Below are 21,530 nucleotides of genomic sequence, written 5' to 3' on the forward strand. Positions count from 1 at the left end.
TGATTCTTTTCATCATCATCATCATCAACTTGGTCCGGCTTAGGTCTTTTAAGACCTGTTTCGTTGTAGCTCTTGGAGGTGGTCTTGATCTCGCCATCGTTGTCTTGGTCGACCAACATCTCTCTTGCCTGTAGGTTTGTAGTTAAAGGCCAATTTTGGGATCCGGTCTGGGTTTATTCTTTCTACGTGGCTGATCCATTTTTCCTGATACCGTTTTATGTCATTTACTATGTTATCTCCTTTTAATTTCTCGCGGATATCTATATTTCTTTGGTGGTCTAGTCTTGTAAATTCTAATAATGGTCTTAAAAATTTCATTTGTGCTGCTTCTACTTTGTGTGCATCTTTCTTATTTATGACCCAAGTCTCACAGCTGTATAAGAGGGCTGGTTTTGAAGTGGTGTCGTAATTTTGTTTCAGTTGTCATTTGTTTTCCGAAGTGGCGTTTAATCGTTCCATTCATTTTATTATATTTTTGTCGTTTAATGTGGATGTCTTTCCCTTCATTTGATATTAAATTTCCCAAATAGATGAAGTCAGATATTTGTTGTATTATTTTATCATCAATAACAATTTTGACTCTTTTTATGTTTTTTCCACATAATCCCATTGATTTTGTTTTTGAGGTGAAGATTTTCATCTCGTACTTTTTACCTATTTTATTAAGTTCATTTGCTGCTATCTGTAGTTCATCTTCGGATTTTGCCATTATAACTTGACCTGATTCTTTTAAAATATTTAATTCTACACATTCGCACTACAGTCCTCCATTATTTTATGAAAAATAAATTTTCGAAATTTATTTTTCTTTTTTTACTTCACAATTCCCATCTTAATCCCAACCTCATTGTTGACGGTTGATGGTCTTTAAATTAAGCCATTTTAATTTTCTTTGGATATTGTGAAATATAATCTATACAAATACTTAACTTTCTTCAGTCGTATATATAATAATAAATAATTAAATATATATATATATATATATATATATATTTTTTTTTTTTTTTCTGTTAAACGCACTGATAACGAGATTTAAGGGCTTTCCGCATCCTGACCATCACCAACAGACTGGCCTACTTTAATGCCATCTATTTTATTACGTAACGTTTTCTGCCTCGTCTTGTTTTCCCATCAGACGATACATATTTCATTCTTGTTTCTAATATTAGACAAGAAATGATTCTCTAAAGATTAATGGAAAATTTAAGCATGTGTAGAAACCAGATAATGTTAAAGATCTTAACGAGTCAAGTCTGTACCACCACATGGAGAAAGGGTAATTTTCTTCGAAGTTCGGTACACATTACTTAAGGCAAGGGCGCAATTTGGTATATACGCTCATTCGGGGCACCCTTTGCAATCGGTCAGCGATTGCGTGTGAATATTACATCGCGTGAGTAGTTCTTCATCATTTCTAAGATTACGATTAAATAGATTTGAGTAAAATTTGGCTTTTCTTATTGGTTCATTGAAAATGAGGAAATGCATCACCGGTGGCACCTTCAAGAAGGCTTTATTCTAAGGTTAAGTTAGAAGGAAGTAAGAGTAACCGTGAGCACCAATGTCTAACGGAGAAGTCACAAAAAAATCTTCAGCAGAGGGGAAAAACGTGTTTCCCGCAATTCAGGTAACCAAAAATTTGATTATTTGCTTTAAAATCATGGTGTACTCATTTAGTTTCATATTTTGGTGTATTAAATAAGACAAAATATGTTGACAATCTGTACGTGTTGCTATTAACATCAATATTTGCACGGGCTACATTGCCACTTTAAATAAAATAAAAAAGGAGTAAATTCTGTTATTTGAAACGTATCCTATAAGGCTGAGTTACAGACTTATTTCGATCGAAATATTATACTATTTTTAAGATATGCACGCCGCTAGACATATAAGTGAATTGTGAGTACTTTAAATAGAACATGTTTGGTAGTAACCCCACTAGTCTGAAAGCCCGATACAATCGAAATTTCGTTCTAATGAATATCGCTAAAAATTATTTTAAAAGACAATTATATTTTCAAATAAGTTCTCTTACACCTTTCTAATATAAAGAAGCACTCATTTCCGTTTAATAATAAATAAAAGTAACATATATTTGTTGAGTGATTATCATTAAATTTTTAATAAATCGCACATTCAGAATTAGCGTACAGTATACAGCTTCTTTTAAGTTTTCACAGTATTAATAATTCATTGCTTTTTATTTTTTGTTTACTTTTGTTTTCTTAAATTAATGCGAAAATTCATTTGTGGTGCAAATCAAAAATGTGTTTTAATTTTTAGCAAAAATTAAAAGTTTTGATAGCTTGAATTAGATTACGAATTATCACCTTTTTATTTATTTATTATTTTATTTTATTCTTATTTGATGAAACTTAGATTTGAAATCTTGAGAACAAGAAGTCTCCTTCGTTACGGTCCGGAATCTGATTTCGTACGTTTTCTTCAATTTGAGCAATTATATATATATATATATATATATATATATATATATATATATATATATATATATATATATATATATATTTTTTTTTTTTTTTTTTTAATTTCCTCTTCAAGAATAAATTAAAAAAGTACATTCCACTTTTACAACCTTCATGGTACGTCATCCGATTTTTTTAAAGGACCAAGTTTTTTAAAGGACCAAGTTTTTTAAAGGACTGAGTTCTGCAGAGGATTAAAAATTAAATTTAAGCATAATCCTTAATAAGTCCGTGCTGCGATTGCTATGAAACCGCAGATATAACCGCAGAAACTGCAAATATAATGTATATTATATTATTATACATTATATATATTTTTATATCTCTTAGTATCTTAAATCTCCACTAATCTGTTATTAGGGTCCTAAAGTCCTTTAAGGTAACGAGAATACTATGTTTGTCACTTACTTAATTTCTTCTTAGGCGGCTTCGCTGTTTTGGATCCTCCCACTCTTAGTTGGAAATGTCATCATCGTATATCAGGGCATTCATCCTAGAAGTCCTAGCGAATTTTCTAATGAGGATCACAATTCTGGTATTCTGATGGACTCACTGTACACTTTAACTGGGCTGGCACGTTGCGTCGATATGGGGACTGCTATCTTCATCCTGAGGCCTTTTTTCAACTTACACGGGCTACTTCCATTCGCCACTTTATCGAGCTACTAATTCCGAGTTTTCGCTCCTTTCTCTCGAGCTACTGATTCTACGGATTTCGCTACCTTTCTCTCCACCTTATTAAAACCTTTCACAAGGAAAAACTCATAGGGTGCTACCCTCGTTTTCCCCGCCCCACCTATTAAGAACTCTTTCAAGAAGAAAATTTCCCAGGGCGCTACCCTGCTCTTTTCCCACCACGACCAAACACTCAACTGTTAACTGACACATATTTTCTGCCACAACAGAACCCTCAACTGTTCACGTTACTAACTCATCTTCGCAAAACACTCCCAAATTCTCAACTGTGTGTTGTGTCCAAACTATCTCACCCAACCCATTTCCATTAATACCCACATCACTCCATTCTGTCTCTAACTCACATTTTTACAAAACCACCACAAGAAGGCTCACCCCCACATACTCAACTCGGGGTTCTCTCTGTTTCTAACTCATCTTCATAACCACCCACATAAAGCTCAACTGACGGATCTGTGTCTTTTCCCCTGTTCACTCCTTTTTGTCATTTCAATCACGTACCGCCCTAGTATGTCAGGTCTGCCCCTTTTTTGTTCTTTAACCAATCTTCTCCTTTTCTTCGACTTTCTTTCTGCCCTATTCGTCCTTCGACCTTTCTCAAGCTAATTTTACTATGTACAATGCAACCTCTTATTTTAATAAATTATAAATTTTCCCAGATTGTCTGTTCCTTTGAAGCGTGCCGCTACTTTGTTTGTGCTTTTAACGAATTTGTTTTACACTATCTTCTAACCTTGCGATTGTCGACACCCGGACGCCAATTTTAAAATCTCACTTGAACATTTTACCCCTATTTACCACCTGGCTGGAGTCCGGAGGTCCCTGATCAAAAGGAATGTCCGACCGATTGTGTCCTTCACGTATTGTTCTGTCCTAGCCTAAATTGTTCGCACCTCCTCGCCAGTAGCCATAGCCACGTTCGGCCCGTAGTCTCCCACGCTAACCTTTGCTCGTTACTTTGTCTACATTTAATCCCTTTGCCTGTGACCCATTATCTAATTAGTATTTGTGACCAGTACTGTTCCGCTGTCCCATTTTGCCATTTCCTAAACTTTATTTTAAATAAATCTCACTCTTTTTTTTCTAAAATATTAAACATGTAAGATTTTGCACCTTACGATGTGACTCTGGTCGGTTTGCTTGTTTTTCTGGATGAAACACCCGAGTTTCTGGAGGTTGAAAAAACCATGCTATCCTCGCCTGAGACAGATAACTCAGCCACAAGAGTTTAAAAAAACCATGAAAGTTCCTCGCATCATTGGCAAGATTTTAACTGAACAGATACCATGAGCACGTGGGGCTCATTATATTAGATAGACACTATGAGCCCCGCGTGCTCATGGTATCTGTTCAGTTAAAATTTGGTATATTCTTCACCCTTAAAAACTTCGTGCGTGAATTTAGATGCAAAATATTTATTGGGTTTCAGTGGCCTGAACAGGATCATTAATAGTAATGCCATTCATACCTAGTGGGCCGGCCGGACTAGCCGGGTGGTTAAAGTGCCTGCCTGGCAACCCAAAGGTCGCGGGTTCGATTTCCGCCTAGGGCTTGGATCAAAGTACTGCAAAAACCTTGGGAGGTGCATTACGGCCACAGAAGCCGATGCGCCAACAACTACCAAAAAAAAAAAAAAAAACATACCTAGTGGGCTGATGTGGTTTATCCCTTTCTTTCTAGTGTTAGCCTAAGCAAAGAAGCCCTAGTCACATTTTTCTTTCCTAACCAGACTTCTCATAATTTGCCTTTGCTTTCGAAACCCCTTTAGTGACTTGATTGCAGACGAGTTTATACTTATTCTTGGTGTTTATGTTCCCTGATAATTTCTTATACTACTTACTTGGTGTATGTGCATGAATCAGTTCATTTACAGAAGGATAATGCGCAAACTGAACTATGCCTTAACCAATGTAGTCCACCGATATCGTTTTCTTGTCAAAGAAATTTTTGAAGAAAACCATTAATTTCATAGTTTCATACTTTTAATGCAGTCATAGTGTGAATGATGTCGAAATTGTACCATATATATTGTATTTATTTATATGGTGCAATTAGACACTCTACAGTTATTCTTATGCAAATATACACTATATTCAAAAGTAACTGGACACCTCTAAGGTTGTTGAGTTTTTAGGAGCATCGGCGACTAATGTCATGTTACGCGGTGTATATTGTCTGTAAATTGCGTGTGTTCTGAGGTAGATTTTTCTGTTTGCTGGACAAAAAACCCGAGTTTCCGGGAGAAAAAACCATGCAACCCTCTCCTGAGACCGACTAACTCAGCCACGTTATGAAAAAGACCCATAAAAATTCCTGCCGTCATCGACGGGATTCGAACTAGAGTCTTTTCCATCCGGTGTAGGGCGGACGGCAATCCTACTGTGCTACCGATGAGGACCACCTACTGCGCCTCGAATGACCTTTTATCGATACAATGTTCAATGACGTGTAGATCCACCTTTAACCATAATTACATACTGTATCCTCGTTGGCAGAGGACAAACCATTTTTTGATAACAGGAAGGAGGAGTTTTTTTTTTTTTATCCATTCCTTCAACACTGCATTCAATTCAGCTACTGCTTGCGGGCATGTTGACTTGGTCCAAAGCCGACATTTCAGTTCATCCCAAAAGTAGTTATTGGGTAAAGGTCCTGACCCTGACACTTCACTGGCCCTGGACGGGCCAGTGAAGCTTCTGCATGCCAGTGCTTTCCAGGTCACTACAAAGCAAGTAGTATGAAAGGTGCTTTGTCATGCTGAAACCGAGAAGAGACTTTCCCACAGTCTAGGAAGGGTACAGTTGTTCACAGTATCAATATAGCGGATGGCATTCATCGTTTCAGGAGCGACGACCAAGCTCCTCGAAGTATGGTCCATCACCAGTGGACCATACTTCACAAAAAAAAAAAAAAAAAAAAAAAACGACACCTCTACCATACCTCGTTTATTACTAGAGTGTGACTCACTCTAGTAAAAAACGTTTTCCGGGCAACAACCAGACCCAGTCACATCGGAAAACTCTGTACATTGGTTCCAGGTTGATAGGTTGAGCACCAGTAGGTCGATGATGCACATTGCGTCCTCAGACGTTTCGTTTGTCTACTGTAGCTGTTCTAATTGTCCAACGATCCAAATGGCATAGCTCCCTATGTATTGTACTCGTACTGATATCAGTTCCTCTGGTGAATTCGGCTGGGACCTGTGACGGGATCTATCTACTACTTTTCGGTCTGACGGGATCTACGGCTTCTGACGGAATCTTCCTGCTACTCTTCTGAAAACCTTTTGGTCTCTTCCCGTCAATTTCTGCCGTCTGCCCAGATGTTTCCCGGCTGTATACTAGCACCATGACGTTTCCATTTGGCGATGACGTCAGCCGCTGTTAATCAAGGATTCAATTTTGCTGCAACGGTACAAACAGATTGATTGTTCAATCTGTTTGTACTAACGATTCATGTTCAATTTAAAAAAAAAAAGCATCGTAGGGGTATACACTAGATTCTTACAGGATTTATTGTTTACCCCTATGATGTTTTTTTTTTTTTATAAGGCCCTAGCCACTGAAATCCTAGGAAACTAGGTGGGGCAGGGCCTGTCAGAGTAAAAATTTCAAACTAATGCGTACCTCGTCTGCCTCCACGGGGCCAAGTGTGGGCAACGTTGGGCCCCAGCTGGGCTCTACTGGCTAAATAGCCAGAAGAACAACGATACATAACACTACACTTACAAAATCCACACACTTTTAAATCTCTGGCCTTTGCAGTGAACTGTTACACCTACAATGAAAGCAACGCGGAGATGGGAGAAATCCCTAGTGCCGTCAGACACGAATACACTTTACACTTTACACACTCATCAACCGTCATTCTGAGGGTCAAACAAAGATCTCTTGCCACAATTTCCGGAACTTTTGCAACTCTGTTCTCATTTTGAGAAGTTGACGGACGCCACTTCTATACCATTCAAATATACCTTTCAAACACAACGGTACGACTTAACGTTCATCACCAAAACAGATTTTAGTATTTCATACGTTTCTGTTTCTGCTTTTCCCAGTTTAAATCAAAATTTGATATTCGTTCGTTGCTCCATTGTAAAAATCGTGATACGGAACGTCAATGTTACTAACGAAACTGGTTGTTACTTTCAGCCTGTAAGCATATTAGACAATCTCTGTATCACCATCCGTTGGAGGGAGTTTGAATTTAAACATACTGCTTTCATTTATTTTCAGACTCATCGATCATGACTGCAATAGCATCATTCTGGGAAGTTTATTACCACACATAGCATAGTCACGAATATACGCTTGTGTGAGGCTTTAATTAGCATTAGTATTAGCATTAGTAGAGGCATTTGATGCAAGAAAGCAAGCTTATGCAGCATCAGCCAAAAAAATAAATAAATAATAAATAAATTAAAAAAAAATAACCACGTCCACTTCACCCCTCTGTTCGTTCGAAATACCTGTCCAGCTGAGCATTAAACTTATTTAGGCTATCAACTTCCACGACAAGGGATGGAAGTCTATTCCACCAACCAACCACCCGCTGGCTAAAGGCAAATTTCCTCACGTCTATCCTACATCTGTCTTTTCTTAATTTGAATTTATGCCCCCTCAGGTGATTATTCTGAGCAAGAGGAAGAATCCCATCAGCATTGAGCATGCTCAAATCATTCAAGGCTTTATACACCTCTATCAGATCACCTCGCTGGTGCCTAATTCTAATTCTTCAGTTTCATTTTCTGTCTACACCAAAGCTCGCAACAATTGTAAAGTAGTTATTAATCAGTCCAAACCAGAGTTTGAACAGGCTAAGAGTAGAAAACTTGCTTCTTGCCCTAATGGTAGCCGAACATTTTGGTCTCTTGCCAAAGCTATTGGCCGCAACTTTTGCCCATCTCTGTCCAAACCAGATGGTTCTGTTGTCACTTCAGCTAAGGATAAAGCTGACCTGCTAGCATCCCATTTTTCTTCCAACTCATGTATTAATGATCTTGGTAAAACACCTTCCACCATTCCCAACACGATCCATTCAATGCCTCCTGTGGTCTTCCGTCAAAAGGATGTCAGAAGCATTTTGACGAATCTTGATGCTAAGAAAGATCCAGGTCCCGATGGTATTTCTTCACTTATTCTCAAAACCTGTGCTCCTGAACTTACTCCTATTCTTTGCCACCTTTTTTCACTTTCTTATTCCAAAGGTGTTTTTCCTTCTGCTTGGAAATTTGCTCATATCCAGCCAGATCCTAAAAAGGGTGACAAATCCCTCCCATCCAATTATCGTCCCATTGCAATTACTTCTACTCTTTCTAAAATAATGGAGAAATCAATTAACCGCCAACTCTTAAACTACCTAGAAACCTTCCGTCTGATCAACGATCGCCAGTATGGATTCCATCAGTGTCGATCCACTGGTGATATTCTGGCTTATTTTACCCATTTATGGACTAATTCAATGGAAAGGTTCGGTGAAACAGAAGTAGTCGCTCTTGACATCTCAAAGGTTTCGATCGTGTTTACCATAAAAGTCTTCTAAACAAGCTTCCATCTTATGGTTTGCCAACTGTTTTTAGTAATTGATTATCCATTTTTCTCTCTGATCGCTCACTGAGGGTGATGGTAGATGGCTCTAAGTCTTCTAACTTCTCCACTAATGCCGGTGTCCCCCAAGGTTCAGTTCTTTCCCCCACTCTTTTCCTCTTGTATATTAAAGACCTTCTTCCATTGACTGGAAATCCTATCCATTTTTGCCGATGATAGCATTCCACTTTCAATTTTGAGAAACCTTGCCCTGTTCAATCAGCTTCAACCACTCGAAAATCTATCAATTCCTTAAATGCCGATCTTCAGGTAATTCTGCAGTGGGGAAAAGACAACTTAGTTGATTTCAATGTTTCTAAAACTCAGTCTTGTCTTATATCTCGCAAAAAGGATTCTTCTGCTCCCATGGTTATCTTTAGTGACACTCCGATTTCTAGGCAAAATGATATATCTCTTTTGGGGATTACCCTGACTTCTAATCTCTCTCTTGGCACAAGCACATTAGAAATATTGCTTCCTCTGCATCTAAAAAACTTTTTCTCTTTCGCTCTCGGCGTTACTTTTCTTCCAAACAGCTGCTCACTCTGCATAAATCGCAAATCCGCCCTGCCATGGAACATTATTCCCACATCTGGGGGTGGTGCCCCCAAAACCTCTCTCAGGCTTCTAGATTCCATTCAGAAGAGGGCAGTTAGGTTAATAAATGATTCATCTCTAACAGTCTCTCCACTCGCTGTCTCATAGACGTACTGTTTCTGCTGCATGCCTCTTCTACTGATATTTCCATGGGCACTGTTCTTCTGAATTGGCTTCTATAATTCCCGCTCTCTCTTTCAAAACAGTCCGAACATGTGCCGCCACCAGCCAACATCCATTTACTGTCCAACTTCAAACTCACAGAACCAACTTTTCATCTTCCTCGTTTATTCATTCAACTGCTATTTTTTGGAACAACCTTCCTTCATACGTATTTCCTGAAAATTACAGTCTACAGAAGTTCAAGTTCAATGTCAACAAATATCTTCTTTCGTCTTCTGAACCTCCAACCTATGCACGGTACTAATTACTATAGGTTCTAATACCTCTCGTGTTTGGGGTTTACATAAAAAAAAAAAAAAACAGCAATTTGCAGCTTCTTGCTCTACTCAGCTAAAAAAATCCTGTAAGTGACAGCCTCTACGCTTCTCAGATATGGCTCCCTAATTAACTTAAAAAAGTAGGAAGAGCAAAAGATTATAAGGTGTGGAAATTTTCAAGAAAACAACAGAGAAACTGTTTGCTCTTCTGAAGATTTGAGTTTGACAGGTTCTTCCAACACGAACAGCAGAATAACTGTTTACATACTACAAAAGCCTACTTATAATCTCTGATAACTACAATATCATACTTATCAGAGTTCCAGCCCTTGTTGGTTTTTTTTTTTTTTTTTTTTTGTGATTTTTAAGCGATCTTTTCTATCAACATGATCATCAAGCTTTATACTTCCAGGGGGAGTGGGTTTCTGAAATCTTGTCTGACATTCCTGCAAAACATCAATCGAATATCAACTGCGATCAGCAGTCTCACGGTGTGGTGTAACAAATGTCGTAATTGGCTCATAGAGCAGCAGAAATCAGTTCTGTGCAGTGACAATGGTATGGGACTGTTTTTAATGGTATGGACTAGTTAGGACTTTTTATCGTTTTACAGGGAATCATGAACACTGACGCCCACCTTAACGTTCTGGATAAATCCATGCTTCCTATGATGTGGCAGTTCTTTCGTGCAGATCCATCCTTGTTCTGCAGGAAAATGCCCCATTCCATAGTGTCGTCAGTGTTATTCGTGAACGGTTCATTGATATGAATGTACAAAAGTTGAAATGGCTGACGCAGACTTTCGATTTGAAACCATGGAGTACCTGCAGGATGAACTGGAACCTCTGGTGAACGCAAACCAGCCACGTCAATGTTTCAACTGGTTGGTTACTATTTTGTAGAGGAATGGAGGCCTACCCTCGCTGCAGCCAATCGGTCGTTGATGGAAAGCCTATCCGAGGGACTAACACGCAGTTGCGTTCAGCAAATAATGTTATGGTCTGTATTTGCTTCTGATAGTATTGCCCAGCACTTTTGGTAATTCTGCGAGGAACCATAAACTCCGATGCCTACTTTAACATTTTGTACAATTCTCTGTTTCATACGATGTCGAAATTATTTGATAGAAATCCATGTGAGTTTGTGACATCAGTGAAAAACAAATGTATGTCCACATACTTTATTGAACGGTAGTATATGTATTTAATAATAAAATAAATGTCACGCTAGGGCCACCCCCAGGGGCTTACATCTGGTGAGTATGGGCTTGGCACACCCAGCGTCCTGAGCTGGATATCATCATTTTGCTCTCTCTCTCTCTCTCTCTCTCTCTCTCTCTCTCTCTCTCTCTCTCTCTGGGTAACTCGGAATTTTTTTTTTTTGCCTGGTGATTTATTAGCCATGGCTAATAATGATGATGATGACGATCCGGAATATCAATTCATCTACACAAGTGTATTTATGTTCGTGAATTGCGTGTGTTCTCTGGTCAATTTGCCAGTTGTTGGACAAAAAACCCGAGTTTATCTGGGGTTTTTGCTATCTACGCCTGAGACCGACTAACTCAGCCACAGATCGAAAAAAACAAAAAGAACCCATGAAAGTTCTTTGTATCATTTATGGGATTCGAGCCAAGGGCCTTCTCTGCCCGGTGTGGGAAAGACGGGGAAGTTACCCCTGTGCTACCGCGCAGACTGTTTAATAATAATAATGGAAAAAGAATCGCAAAAGCTGCTTCGTCGGGCCTACCTCCCCAAGGACGAAGTGACAGCAAAGGCTGGAAATGGGACCATCTGATGCAGTTCGTAATAACTTATAACCACCACTGGATGCAAGCCGAAGCTGAACAGATTCACCTCCATAGCCAGATGAAGATGTCGAATAGAAATATTGAACAAACTGCATCGAGTGTGTCGCGAATGATAAAGTCACTCGCGTTCAGGGCTTTGCTAGTGGGGATCAGTTAGAAACGTCGCTAACAGTCTCTCGGAGAAAGTAATAAAGTGGCGCTGTCCCCTATATATACTCGCCAACCCTGATTTTCTCCTGGTGGGGCATGGGCATGCCCCACTGACTTTTAATGGGGTCGTCTTCTCTATTGACCCCATTTCTTCTGTCTTTCTCCCCCCAGTCTTCAGTCTCCTCTCCCTCTCTATCTGCTCGCCAGCGTATACTCCACAGGTCAAAATTTAATAGTTCCAAATTAAGTTCGTTCACATTTCGGTCTTTCAATATAGCGATCAACCCACGCAAACTTTTTTTTTTTTTAGGTTTTAGCCACTGAAATCTCAGGAAACTAGATGGGAGGACCTGCCAGAGTAAACTACAACTACTGGTCTGCCTCCACGGGGTGAAGCGTGGGCAACGTCGGGCCTCAGCAGGGGTCTGGCGACTAAATGGCCAGATGAACAACGGTACACGACATCACACACCTCAAGATCCATATACTTTTAAATCTCTGGCCTTTACAGTGAACTGTATCACACCACAATGTAAACTACGCGGAGATGGGGGAAACCCCTGGTGCCGTTTTACCCTAAACACACTTTACACTTTACACTTATACAGGGTGTTTCAGTTAAACGTTTCAGAACTTCTAAGAGGGATAGGGTACATCCTGACAACTCGAAATCATATAGCAATGTGGGGTCGGAAATGCTTTCCTGAAGCGGTGTTGTACACAGAAGCACCATAAAGAAAAGAGACCGTAAGTGAGAAATCGTTTTAATAATACATGAAAAGAAGCAAAAGGTACATGGATTAAAATAAGTGTTCGAAGTTTCTTCCACGGGCTACAATGCACGCCTCACATCTCCGACGCATGGACATCCGAACATTCTGGAATACTCCAGGCGAATTTCGAATTTCTTCGGCAGCTACTGCGATTCTTGCAACCAGCTCCTCAGCATTGTCAACAGGGGTGTCATAAACTAGCGATTTCATATGACCGTGAAAATTCCATCACAAGGGAAGGAATTTTCAACACGCATAACGACCATATCTGGGCGGTCGAGAACCCGCATGCAATACGACGTCGTGCAGCACAGATTCGATTTTCGGTCAATGTATGGGCCGGTATTATGGGAGATCACCTCATCGGACCTTACCTGTTACCGTGTCGTCTAACCGGACCTATCTACTTGATCTTTCTGCAGCAAGTATTGCCACAACTTTTGAGAGATGAACAGATTTCTGCATCGACGCAACAGACAATGTGGTTCCAACACGATGGAGCCCCTGCCCATTATAGCGGAGATGTTCGTAACTACCTGGATGTCACATTTGGTCAACAGTGGATCGGACGTGGTGGTCCCGTGCGTTGGCCTGCTCGGTCAGCCGACCTATCATGTCTTGATTTTTATTTCTGGGGTCATATGAAATCGCTAGTTTATGACACCCCTGTTGACAATGCTGAGGAGCTGGTTGCAAGAATCGCAGTAGCTGCCGAAGAAATTCGAAATTCGCCTGGAGTATTCCAGAATGTTCGGATGTCCATGCGTCGGAGATGTGAGGCGTGCATTGTAGCCCGTGGAAGAAACTTCGAACACTTACTTTAATCCGTGTACCTTTTGCTTCTTTTCATGTATTATTAAAACGATTTCTCACTTACGGTCTCTTTTCTTTATGGTGCTTCTGTGTACAACACCGCTTCAGGAAAGCATTTCCGACCCCACATTGCTATATGATTTCGAGTTGTCAGGATGTACCCTACCCCTCTTAGAAGTTCTGAAACGTTTAACTGAAACACCCTGTATAGCTAGCACAAAAAAAAAATGATATTAGGGTTACCCGTAAATGATTACATCTACCCATATATTTATTTTGTCTGTAAATTGCATGTGTTCTCTGGTCGATTTGCCTGTTTTGCTGAAAGAAAAAACTCCTGCTATCTACGAAAAAACGTTTGCTATCTACGAAAAAACTTTTACTATCTACGCCTGAGATCGACTAACTCAGCCACGGAGTGAAAAAAGCCCATTAAAGTTCCTCGCGTCATCGACGGGTTTCGAACCCGAGGCTTTTGCACCCGGTGTGGGGAGGACGGTACCACTTTGCTACCCGCGAAGGCTATATGGCTATCACAAGGAAAGGCAAACCATCCAGCCCAACCAACTGCAAGTGCTTCCAGCACAACTGTGCTAGCGATCACTGAGAATGGAAAGAACCGCCAATGCATGAAGTGAATCATCGATATGAATACTTTCAGTATGCGAACATACTACGAAGTAACAAAGATGGAAACCGACATGACAATGTACCCAACCAAAATAGTCGAAAGTGGTCGAAACGATTCCCGACAGTTCAGGTCACCGAACAGAAAATACCAGACTAATGACAGACTATTGTCATGAAGAATCTGATAGCAGTCTTGATAAAAATCAAGCAGGATGTCAGTGAATAACTGCGAAAAAGGACTAATAATACGGAAGGCGTCGAACCAGAACCAGATGAACAGCAAGAAGTACAACCCAGAGCAATCGAGGTAAGAACGGATGAGCTTGCGATCTCCAGAATAGAAGACGAATGGAAGAAGATCTTAACAGAATTCGAGGGGAAATGGACCCACAAACACCCACATCGTAAAGAAGCAGAGATCCAATAAAATCCTGTAGCAAATCACAAAACTAAAAACTAATTATTAGGGTTACCCGGAAAGTTATTTCATCTACCTATGTCTATTGTGTATGTAAATTGCGTTTATTCTCTGGTCGATTTGCTTGCTTTGATGAATGAAAACTCCGGGTTCCGAGAAAAAGACCTTGCTATATACTCCTGAGATCCATTAACTCGGCAACGTAGTGAAAAAAGCCCATTAAAGTTCCTCGCATCATCGCCAGGATTTGAACTCGATCCTTTGCCACCCGGTGTGGGGAGGATGGTGACGACACCACTACCAGCGTAGACTACATTTACATTTACATTTCTATTGTGACTTTCTACAGTCTACCAGCGTAGACTGTAGAAAGTCACAAACCACCTTAATCGACGAATGATACCAGATTACTTCAACAACAATGAAGTAACGATGAACGCCATTCTTACAGCCATGCACTGCGTTGCTGTAGCCGATCCGTGTATGGCTTTGCAGGGATCAACGAAAGAGAATCCACAGACCAGCAGAACACGAAATGCAAAAACAAAGTACCACCAGCATGAGAAAGAAGGCTTCAGTAGAAGACAGAAGAGCTAAGAATCAAGTTAGGCCAGCTAACCCAGTACTAATCGGAAATAAAAGCAAGAAAGTAATCGGAAATAAAAGCAAGAAAGTAATCGGAAAAGTGAAACAGCTTTCTCAACAAACACACCACTAACAGCAAACGCGAGCCGAACAATCAGAGGATAGAATATCTTGACACCCTGAAGCAGAACCTTCTCGCACTCAGCAAAAGACTACACTGTTACAGTGAGAACACTCAAGATTTTCTAGATTTTCTAGATCAAACATCTAGATTTTCAGGGTAAACCAAAGTAAACCAGGAGCATCGAACATGGGAAGAAGGAACGTAACGGACCACATGACGGGAATGCGATCTAGGAATTTTGGGGCAACCTGTGGCGCAATGAAATTAGACATAACGCCCAAGCACCGTATAGACTTAGAATGGAAGAAAGCTAAGTACGCACAAGAGATGGCAGAATGGGATATTCGTGAGGAAGAAGTGCAACACCTGATCAGGAAGTCCCAAAACTGATGAACCCCAGGAATAGTCAACATCCACAACTACTAGTGCCAAAAGTTCAGCAGCACACTCATACACCTAGTGTAGCAGTTCACCCAAATAACGCGTCTGCGCGAGTAGCACAGTAGTGTTGTCACCGTACTTCACAGAGCAGCCGAGTTATCGGTCACTGTCGAGGGTAATATTCTTTTTTCTCCCAGAAACATGTTTTTTCGTCCAGTAAGCAGCAAATCAACCACACACACAATTTACAGATATACAGGGTGTTTCAAAAATGATGGTCAATGATTTAAAGGTGAAGTATACAGACTACAATATCCAAAAAAGCCTAGTAAACATGGGTCCTTAAGTGAATCGTTTTCAAGATATTGCACATTTCTAGTTGGGATCCACCACTGACTTGTTTGTTTAGGCTAGGTTATGCTCATTCTCTCCGTTTCCCCTCTTTCAATGTTCTGAGATGTAGCAGGCATACTAATACTTATCCAAGGATAGTCAACATGAAAAGAGCAACGAAGTTACAGCAACGAAGAGTATGCGGACAAGAGCTTCATGTATGGTAAAGCCAACGGCAGTGCACTCGAGGCTGCACGTTTGTACCAAGAAGCATTTCTCCGCCGAAGGCAGCCCAACAGGTGCACATTCATCAGGGTACATCAACACCTTAGAGAACATGGGCACTTCGCACATGGAGTATGAGCAGGTAGGCCCAGAAGCATAACACCTGAGGTTGAGGAAAGGGTGTTAGAAAGAACATCCTGTAACATCTGTAAAATCCTGTGGTGTTGAAATTAAAAATGTATTATCTTTTGTTTAATAAAACCGCCCTTAGCAAAGGATACACAGCTTTTTGCTAAACTAGTGCTCCCATAATCACTGGCGGATCTTAACAGAAAATGTGCATGATTTCGAAAACGGTTCATTTGCGGCCCGATGTTCACTGGGACTTTTTTTGCTTATTTTAGTTTGTACTCTTTACCTCCTCCCCACACCGGGTGGAAAAGGCCCAGGTTCGAATCCGATCGATGACGCGAGGAACGTTAATGGGCTTTTTTCACTCCGTTGCTGAGTTAGTCGGTCTCAGGCGTAGACGGCAATGTTTTTTTCCCGGAAACTCTGGATTTTCGTTCAGCAAAACAGGCAAATCGACCATAGAATACACGCAATTTACGGACATAATACACTGAGATATATGAATTAAGTTTTTGGGTGACCTAATGTAATAGTAATAGTTTGATAAGGCACACCGATGCGAGAGTATTTGGCTAAAACAATCACCTGCCGCTCAAGGCTAAAGGCAAAAATACCAAACAGTCGACACTGTACAGACCGATCACCTGTCTCGTAATAATATTATGCTCCTGAGCACACGCATAGCTAAGTGGATATTGTACCACTTAGCCAAGTTGTCAGTGTACTTCACATGGTTTTTAGCATACAACCAACAGCGCAAGTTCAGACCAATATCTACAAAGTCAACCTGACTGTGACAAGCTTCCTAGAAGTAACGATGGCAAAGTGGAGTACCACCAACAATGTTGGGAACATCACGACCAAACAAGTCCATATTAGAAGAGGAATCTTCCGGGAAGATGCCTGAGCGTACTATGATTCTGTTTGCCACCCAACACGCTATCCACCATGCTTAATAACAGCAAGTACAGATACACCCTTAAAGAAGAGAAGACCCCGCACACCTTTGCTCTTCTGATTTACATGGACGATATGAAGTTTTACGCAGCAACCGAGAAGCAACTTCCACAACTACTCCAGATCACCGGAGTTCAGCACTGACATCAGGATGTAATTCGAAATAGACAGATGCACGACTCATGGAATGCATCAGGGAAAACCAGTCGAACAAAACAACGAGATGAAGACCAGTAAACAGACGAATAAATCAGAGAGGAAGAGACCTACAAGTGCCTGGGGATGATTCAAGGGGAACATCTAAAACAAAAGGAAATCAACACCGGCCTGACTGAGAAATGCCATCAGAGACTCAGAAGCCTAAAATCAAACATAAACGGAGGGAACATGGTCAAGGCCAAAAACACCTTGGCAGTCCCAGTACTAAGGTACTCGATCTAGATCATAGGGTGAACTAACACCGAGCTGGAGGATATCATGAGAAAGACCAAGACAATGATGACGAACAGCGACCACCGCCATCCAAAGGCGGACGTCGAGTGACTCGCCGTAGCCAGGAAAAAAGGAGAAAGGTGTTTGACACATCTCCGAACAACAGAATAAAGCTCTTAAAAACTGGATGGATTACTTCTAGTAAACCTAGAGCGCCAATCTACCCACGGACGAAACGAAGGCAGAAAGATGGGCGAAGAAGGCATTCCATGGCAGCAAGCACTACAATGATCCACAACACGACTACGTAGATAAGGAGGTTTTCATAGCAAGCTTACCAGCAGGATACAGCGTCATTAATGGGAGTAGAACTTAAGTATTTTCCGCAACGTAGTTGTTGTTGTAATAGGGTTTTAGGTGCATCAACGACTTAAGGCCATATTGCTCCCTGTATACTATCTGTGAATTGCGTGTGTTCTTTGGTCGATTTTTGTTTACTTGACGAAAAACCAGTTTCTGGGAGAAAAAACTGGGTGGAGAAGAAATGAGTTAGACGGGACTCGAATTCGGCTCTTTCCCACTCGGTGTGGCGAGGACGGCTATCCTACAAATAGTGCTACCCTTGAGGGCTTTCAACAGTGTAGGGGGGACGGTGATTATGATTATTGAGCTGCAGGCATGGTCTGACCTCAGGGATAGTAATACATTGTCCTACCAAAAGTATTCAAACAAAATCACGTTTGGAAAACCCGAGTTGTAATTGAAGGAATTATAAAGAATATTTATTTGGATTAACCTATTTTGTTCAGTTAAGACTAATGTAGAATATTGAGCCTCTCAATTTTTACGTTTGTTATTCGTATGTCATTATATATTGTTCAAAGCGTAAATACAGTAGTTTGAACAATATACACTGAAAGGATAGAATTCATGGGATACCTGGTTCCTGGGCAACAAGACGCTGTCGGCTCTCTTGCTATTGCACGAACGCACCGCTTGGCAGGTATATACACTGGTGTGCAAAACTTAAGGACCAACACTATTTCTAAAGGTTATAACCACAAAATCAAACGAAACAGCCTGTGGCGATTTTCATAACTGGGGACGTTCAGTAGAAAGCTGGTGCACGTGCAAAAATTTGAATCCTAATGAGAGGGCGCACATAAACAGATAAAAGCAGCAGTTCAGCAGTTATGTTCAAATTATCGAATGGTGAGCACGATTGTTACAGACGTTCGATTGGTTACATACAATGCTACAGACAACGAAATGACTAGAAGACAACATCTGGATGACTTTACCGGGGTCGAATAATTGGGAAGTTCGAGTAAGGTCGAAGTGGGAGGAGTGTGGCTGCAGAGTTCGGTATCGTCCATAGCATGGTCTCACGTTCGTGGTCGGCCTTCAGAACGACAGGTACAGCTGTTCGAAGGACCAGTGATGGTCGTCCACGAAAAAAAAAACGCCCAATGATGACCGCTATATACTCCTACAGGCCAAGAGCGACCGACATCAGACAGCGGGATGCATTGCGAACCAACTGCACAAGAACACAGGACACTGGATATCGCGGTTTACTGCGGCCAGGCGACTCCACAACTGTGGACTGTTTGCCATTCGGCCAAGACTCTGTGTCCCTTTAACACTTGCCCATCGGAGACACCGTTTACAGTGGTGCATCGAACACAAGGACTCAACAGCAGCGCAATGGGGCAAGGTACTCTTTACTGATGAGAGTAGATTCAGTCTCAGCAGCAATTCTGGACGTCAGCTAATCTGGCAAGAGGTTGGCACACGGTATCACCCCGCAAACATCACTGAAATGGATCTACATGGCGGTCGAGGTGTTGTAGTCTGGGGAGGCGTTATCTTGGATGGATATCGCGGTTTACTGTGGCCAGGCGACTCCACAAAGGTGGACTATTTGCCCTTCGGCCAGTACTCTGTGTCCCTTTAACACCTGCCCATCGGAGACACCATTTTCAGTGGTGCATCGAACCCAAGGACTTGACAACAGAGCAATGAGGCAAGGTACTCTTTACTGATAAGAGTAGATTCAGTAAAGTAGATTCAGACACAGCAGCGATTCTGAACGTCAACTAATCTTGCAAACGGTTGGCACACGGTATCACCCCGCAAACATCACTGAAATGGATCTACATGGCGGTCGAGGTGTTGTAGTCTGGGGAGGCGTTATCTTGGATGGATATCGCGGTTTACTGTGGCCAGGCGACTCCACAAAGGTGGACTATTTGCCCTTCGGCCAGTACTCTGTGTCCCTTTAACACCTGCCCATCGGAGACACCATTTTCAGTGGTGCATCGAACCCAAGGACTTGACAACAGAGCAATGAGGCAAGGTACTCTTTACTGATAAGAGTAGATTCAGTAAAGTAGATTCAGACACAGCAGCGATTCTGAACGTCAACTAATCTGGCAAACGGTTGGCACACGGTATCACCTCACAAACATCACTGAAAGGGATCTATATTGCGGTCGAGGTGTTGTCGTTTGGGGAGGCATTATCTTGGATGAACGTACGCAACTCTAGATACTGGAAGGAAGTACTGTAATCGGTGCACGCTACTGTACTGAGGTAATCCTTCCCCATGTGCGTCTGTTCCGAGGCGCCATTGGCCCCGAGTTCGTGTGTTTATGGATGATAACGGCATCGTTCTTCAGCTGTTTATATAGCTTTTGGAAAGTGAGGCCATTGTTCTTATAGATTGGCCTGCCCGTTCCACCAATCTAATTCCCATCGAACACATATGGGACGCTCTGGGGAGATGCCTAGTGGCATGTCCACACCCACCAGAAAATGTTCCCCAGCTGAAAATGGCGCTGACAGAGGAATTATTATTATTATTATTATTAGCTATATGGTGCAAGGAAGCCTGAGGCTTGTGCTGCACCAGCCAAAAAAAAAAAAAATTCCCCAGTAACCCTAAGAGAGAGAGAGAGAGAGAAGTAAAAGGGGATCACCAAGAAAGAGAAGAATGATGATATCCAGCTCAGGACCCTGGGTGTGCCAAACCCATATTCACCAGATGTGAGCCCCTGGGGTTAAATGGACGATGTTACCGCAAGAACTTATCAATAACATTGTTTTAAGCATGGATAGGCGGTGCAAAACCATCATCGACATTAGGAGTGGTCATATTTCCTACTGAGGACTACATCTTCCCTTTGTTCCATCTTTGGCAGTAATGGATTTGTATCACGGCAGCCAGTGCTATGTTGTCATTTTTTCTTAAAGTCCCTCTGTACTGTTTTGTTTCCGTTTTTGGATCTGTGTTGTTTCCTTAATCATTTTTGTACCTCATTAGGTTCCTTTGGTAATCTTTTCCCATATCTAGGCCACTCCTATGAGAAGCTACAGGTGAAAACCTGACTGGTCCTTAAATTTTTCACGCCAGTGTAGGTACACTGCATTCACGTAGATAGTAATTCGATGTAAGTACGGATAAACGTCCTGAGTTAATCGACTTTGAAAGAGAGATGATAGTGTGTGCCCGACGCATGGGTCACACAATCGCAGAGGTGGTACATAAATTGCACTGTTCTCTTTTGACAGTATCAAGGGTGTATTGGGAATATACCATTTCCACAATAACATCTCATCCCTAATGGTCTCCACCAAGACCATCAGGCGATCATTAGCTGCAATAGGCTATGGTAGCCACGGATCCAACAGAGTCCCATTGGTAACACCACAACACAGACTCTGCGCCTCAACTGGGCAAAAGAACATCGGCACTGGACCTTGGATGGTTGGAGACGGATCTCTTGGTCCAATGACCATCGTTTCCAGTTACTTCGAGCCGACGGGAGGGTTCGTATCTAGCAGAAACTGCACAAAGCTGTCAAAAAGGAACTGTTCAGGCAGGTAGACGGTCGGTAATCGTCTGAGGCGTATTCAACTGGCACACGGGACCTCTTGTATGTCTAGACGCATCTCTGAACG

General features: G+C 41.4%; 1 protein-coding gene across 1 annotated transcript in view; it reads left to right on the plus strand.

Moving 5' to 3' along the window:
* Window positions 1-1,528: 1,528 nt before the first annotated feature.
* Window positions 1,529-21,530, plus strand: part of LOC150088783 (small lysine-rich protein 1) — a 45,668-nt gene continuing 25,666 nt past the window's right edge. The window contains exon 1 of the mRNA XM_090370893.1: window positions 1,529-1,627. Coding sequence (XP_090227019.1) covers window positions 1,562-1,627 — 66 coding nt within the window. The 5' untranslated portion in view covers window positions 1,529-1,561. The remainder of the gene's footprint in view (window positions 1,628-21,530) is intronic.

Source organism: Mastigoproctus giganteus, chromosome 3 (assembly GCF_048544385.1).
Source record: "Mastigoproctus giganteus isolate SK-2022 chromosome 3, ASM4854438v1, whole genome shotgun sequence".
NCBI lineage: Eukaryota > Metazoa > Arthropoda > Arachnida > Uropygi > Thelyphonidae > Mastigoproctus > Mastigoproctus giganteus.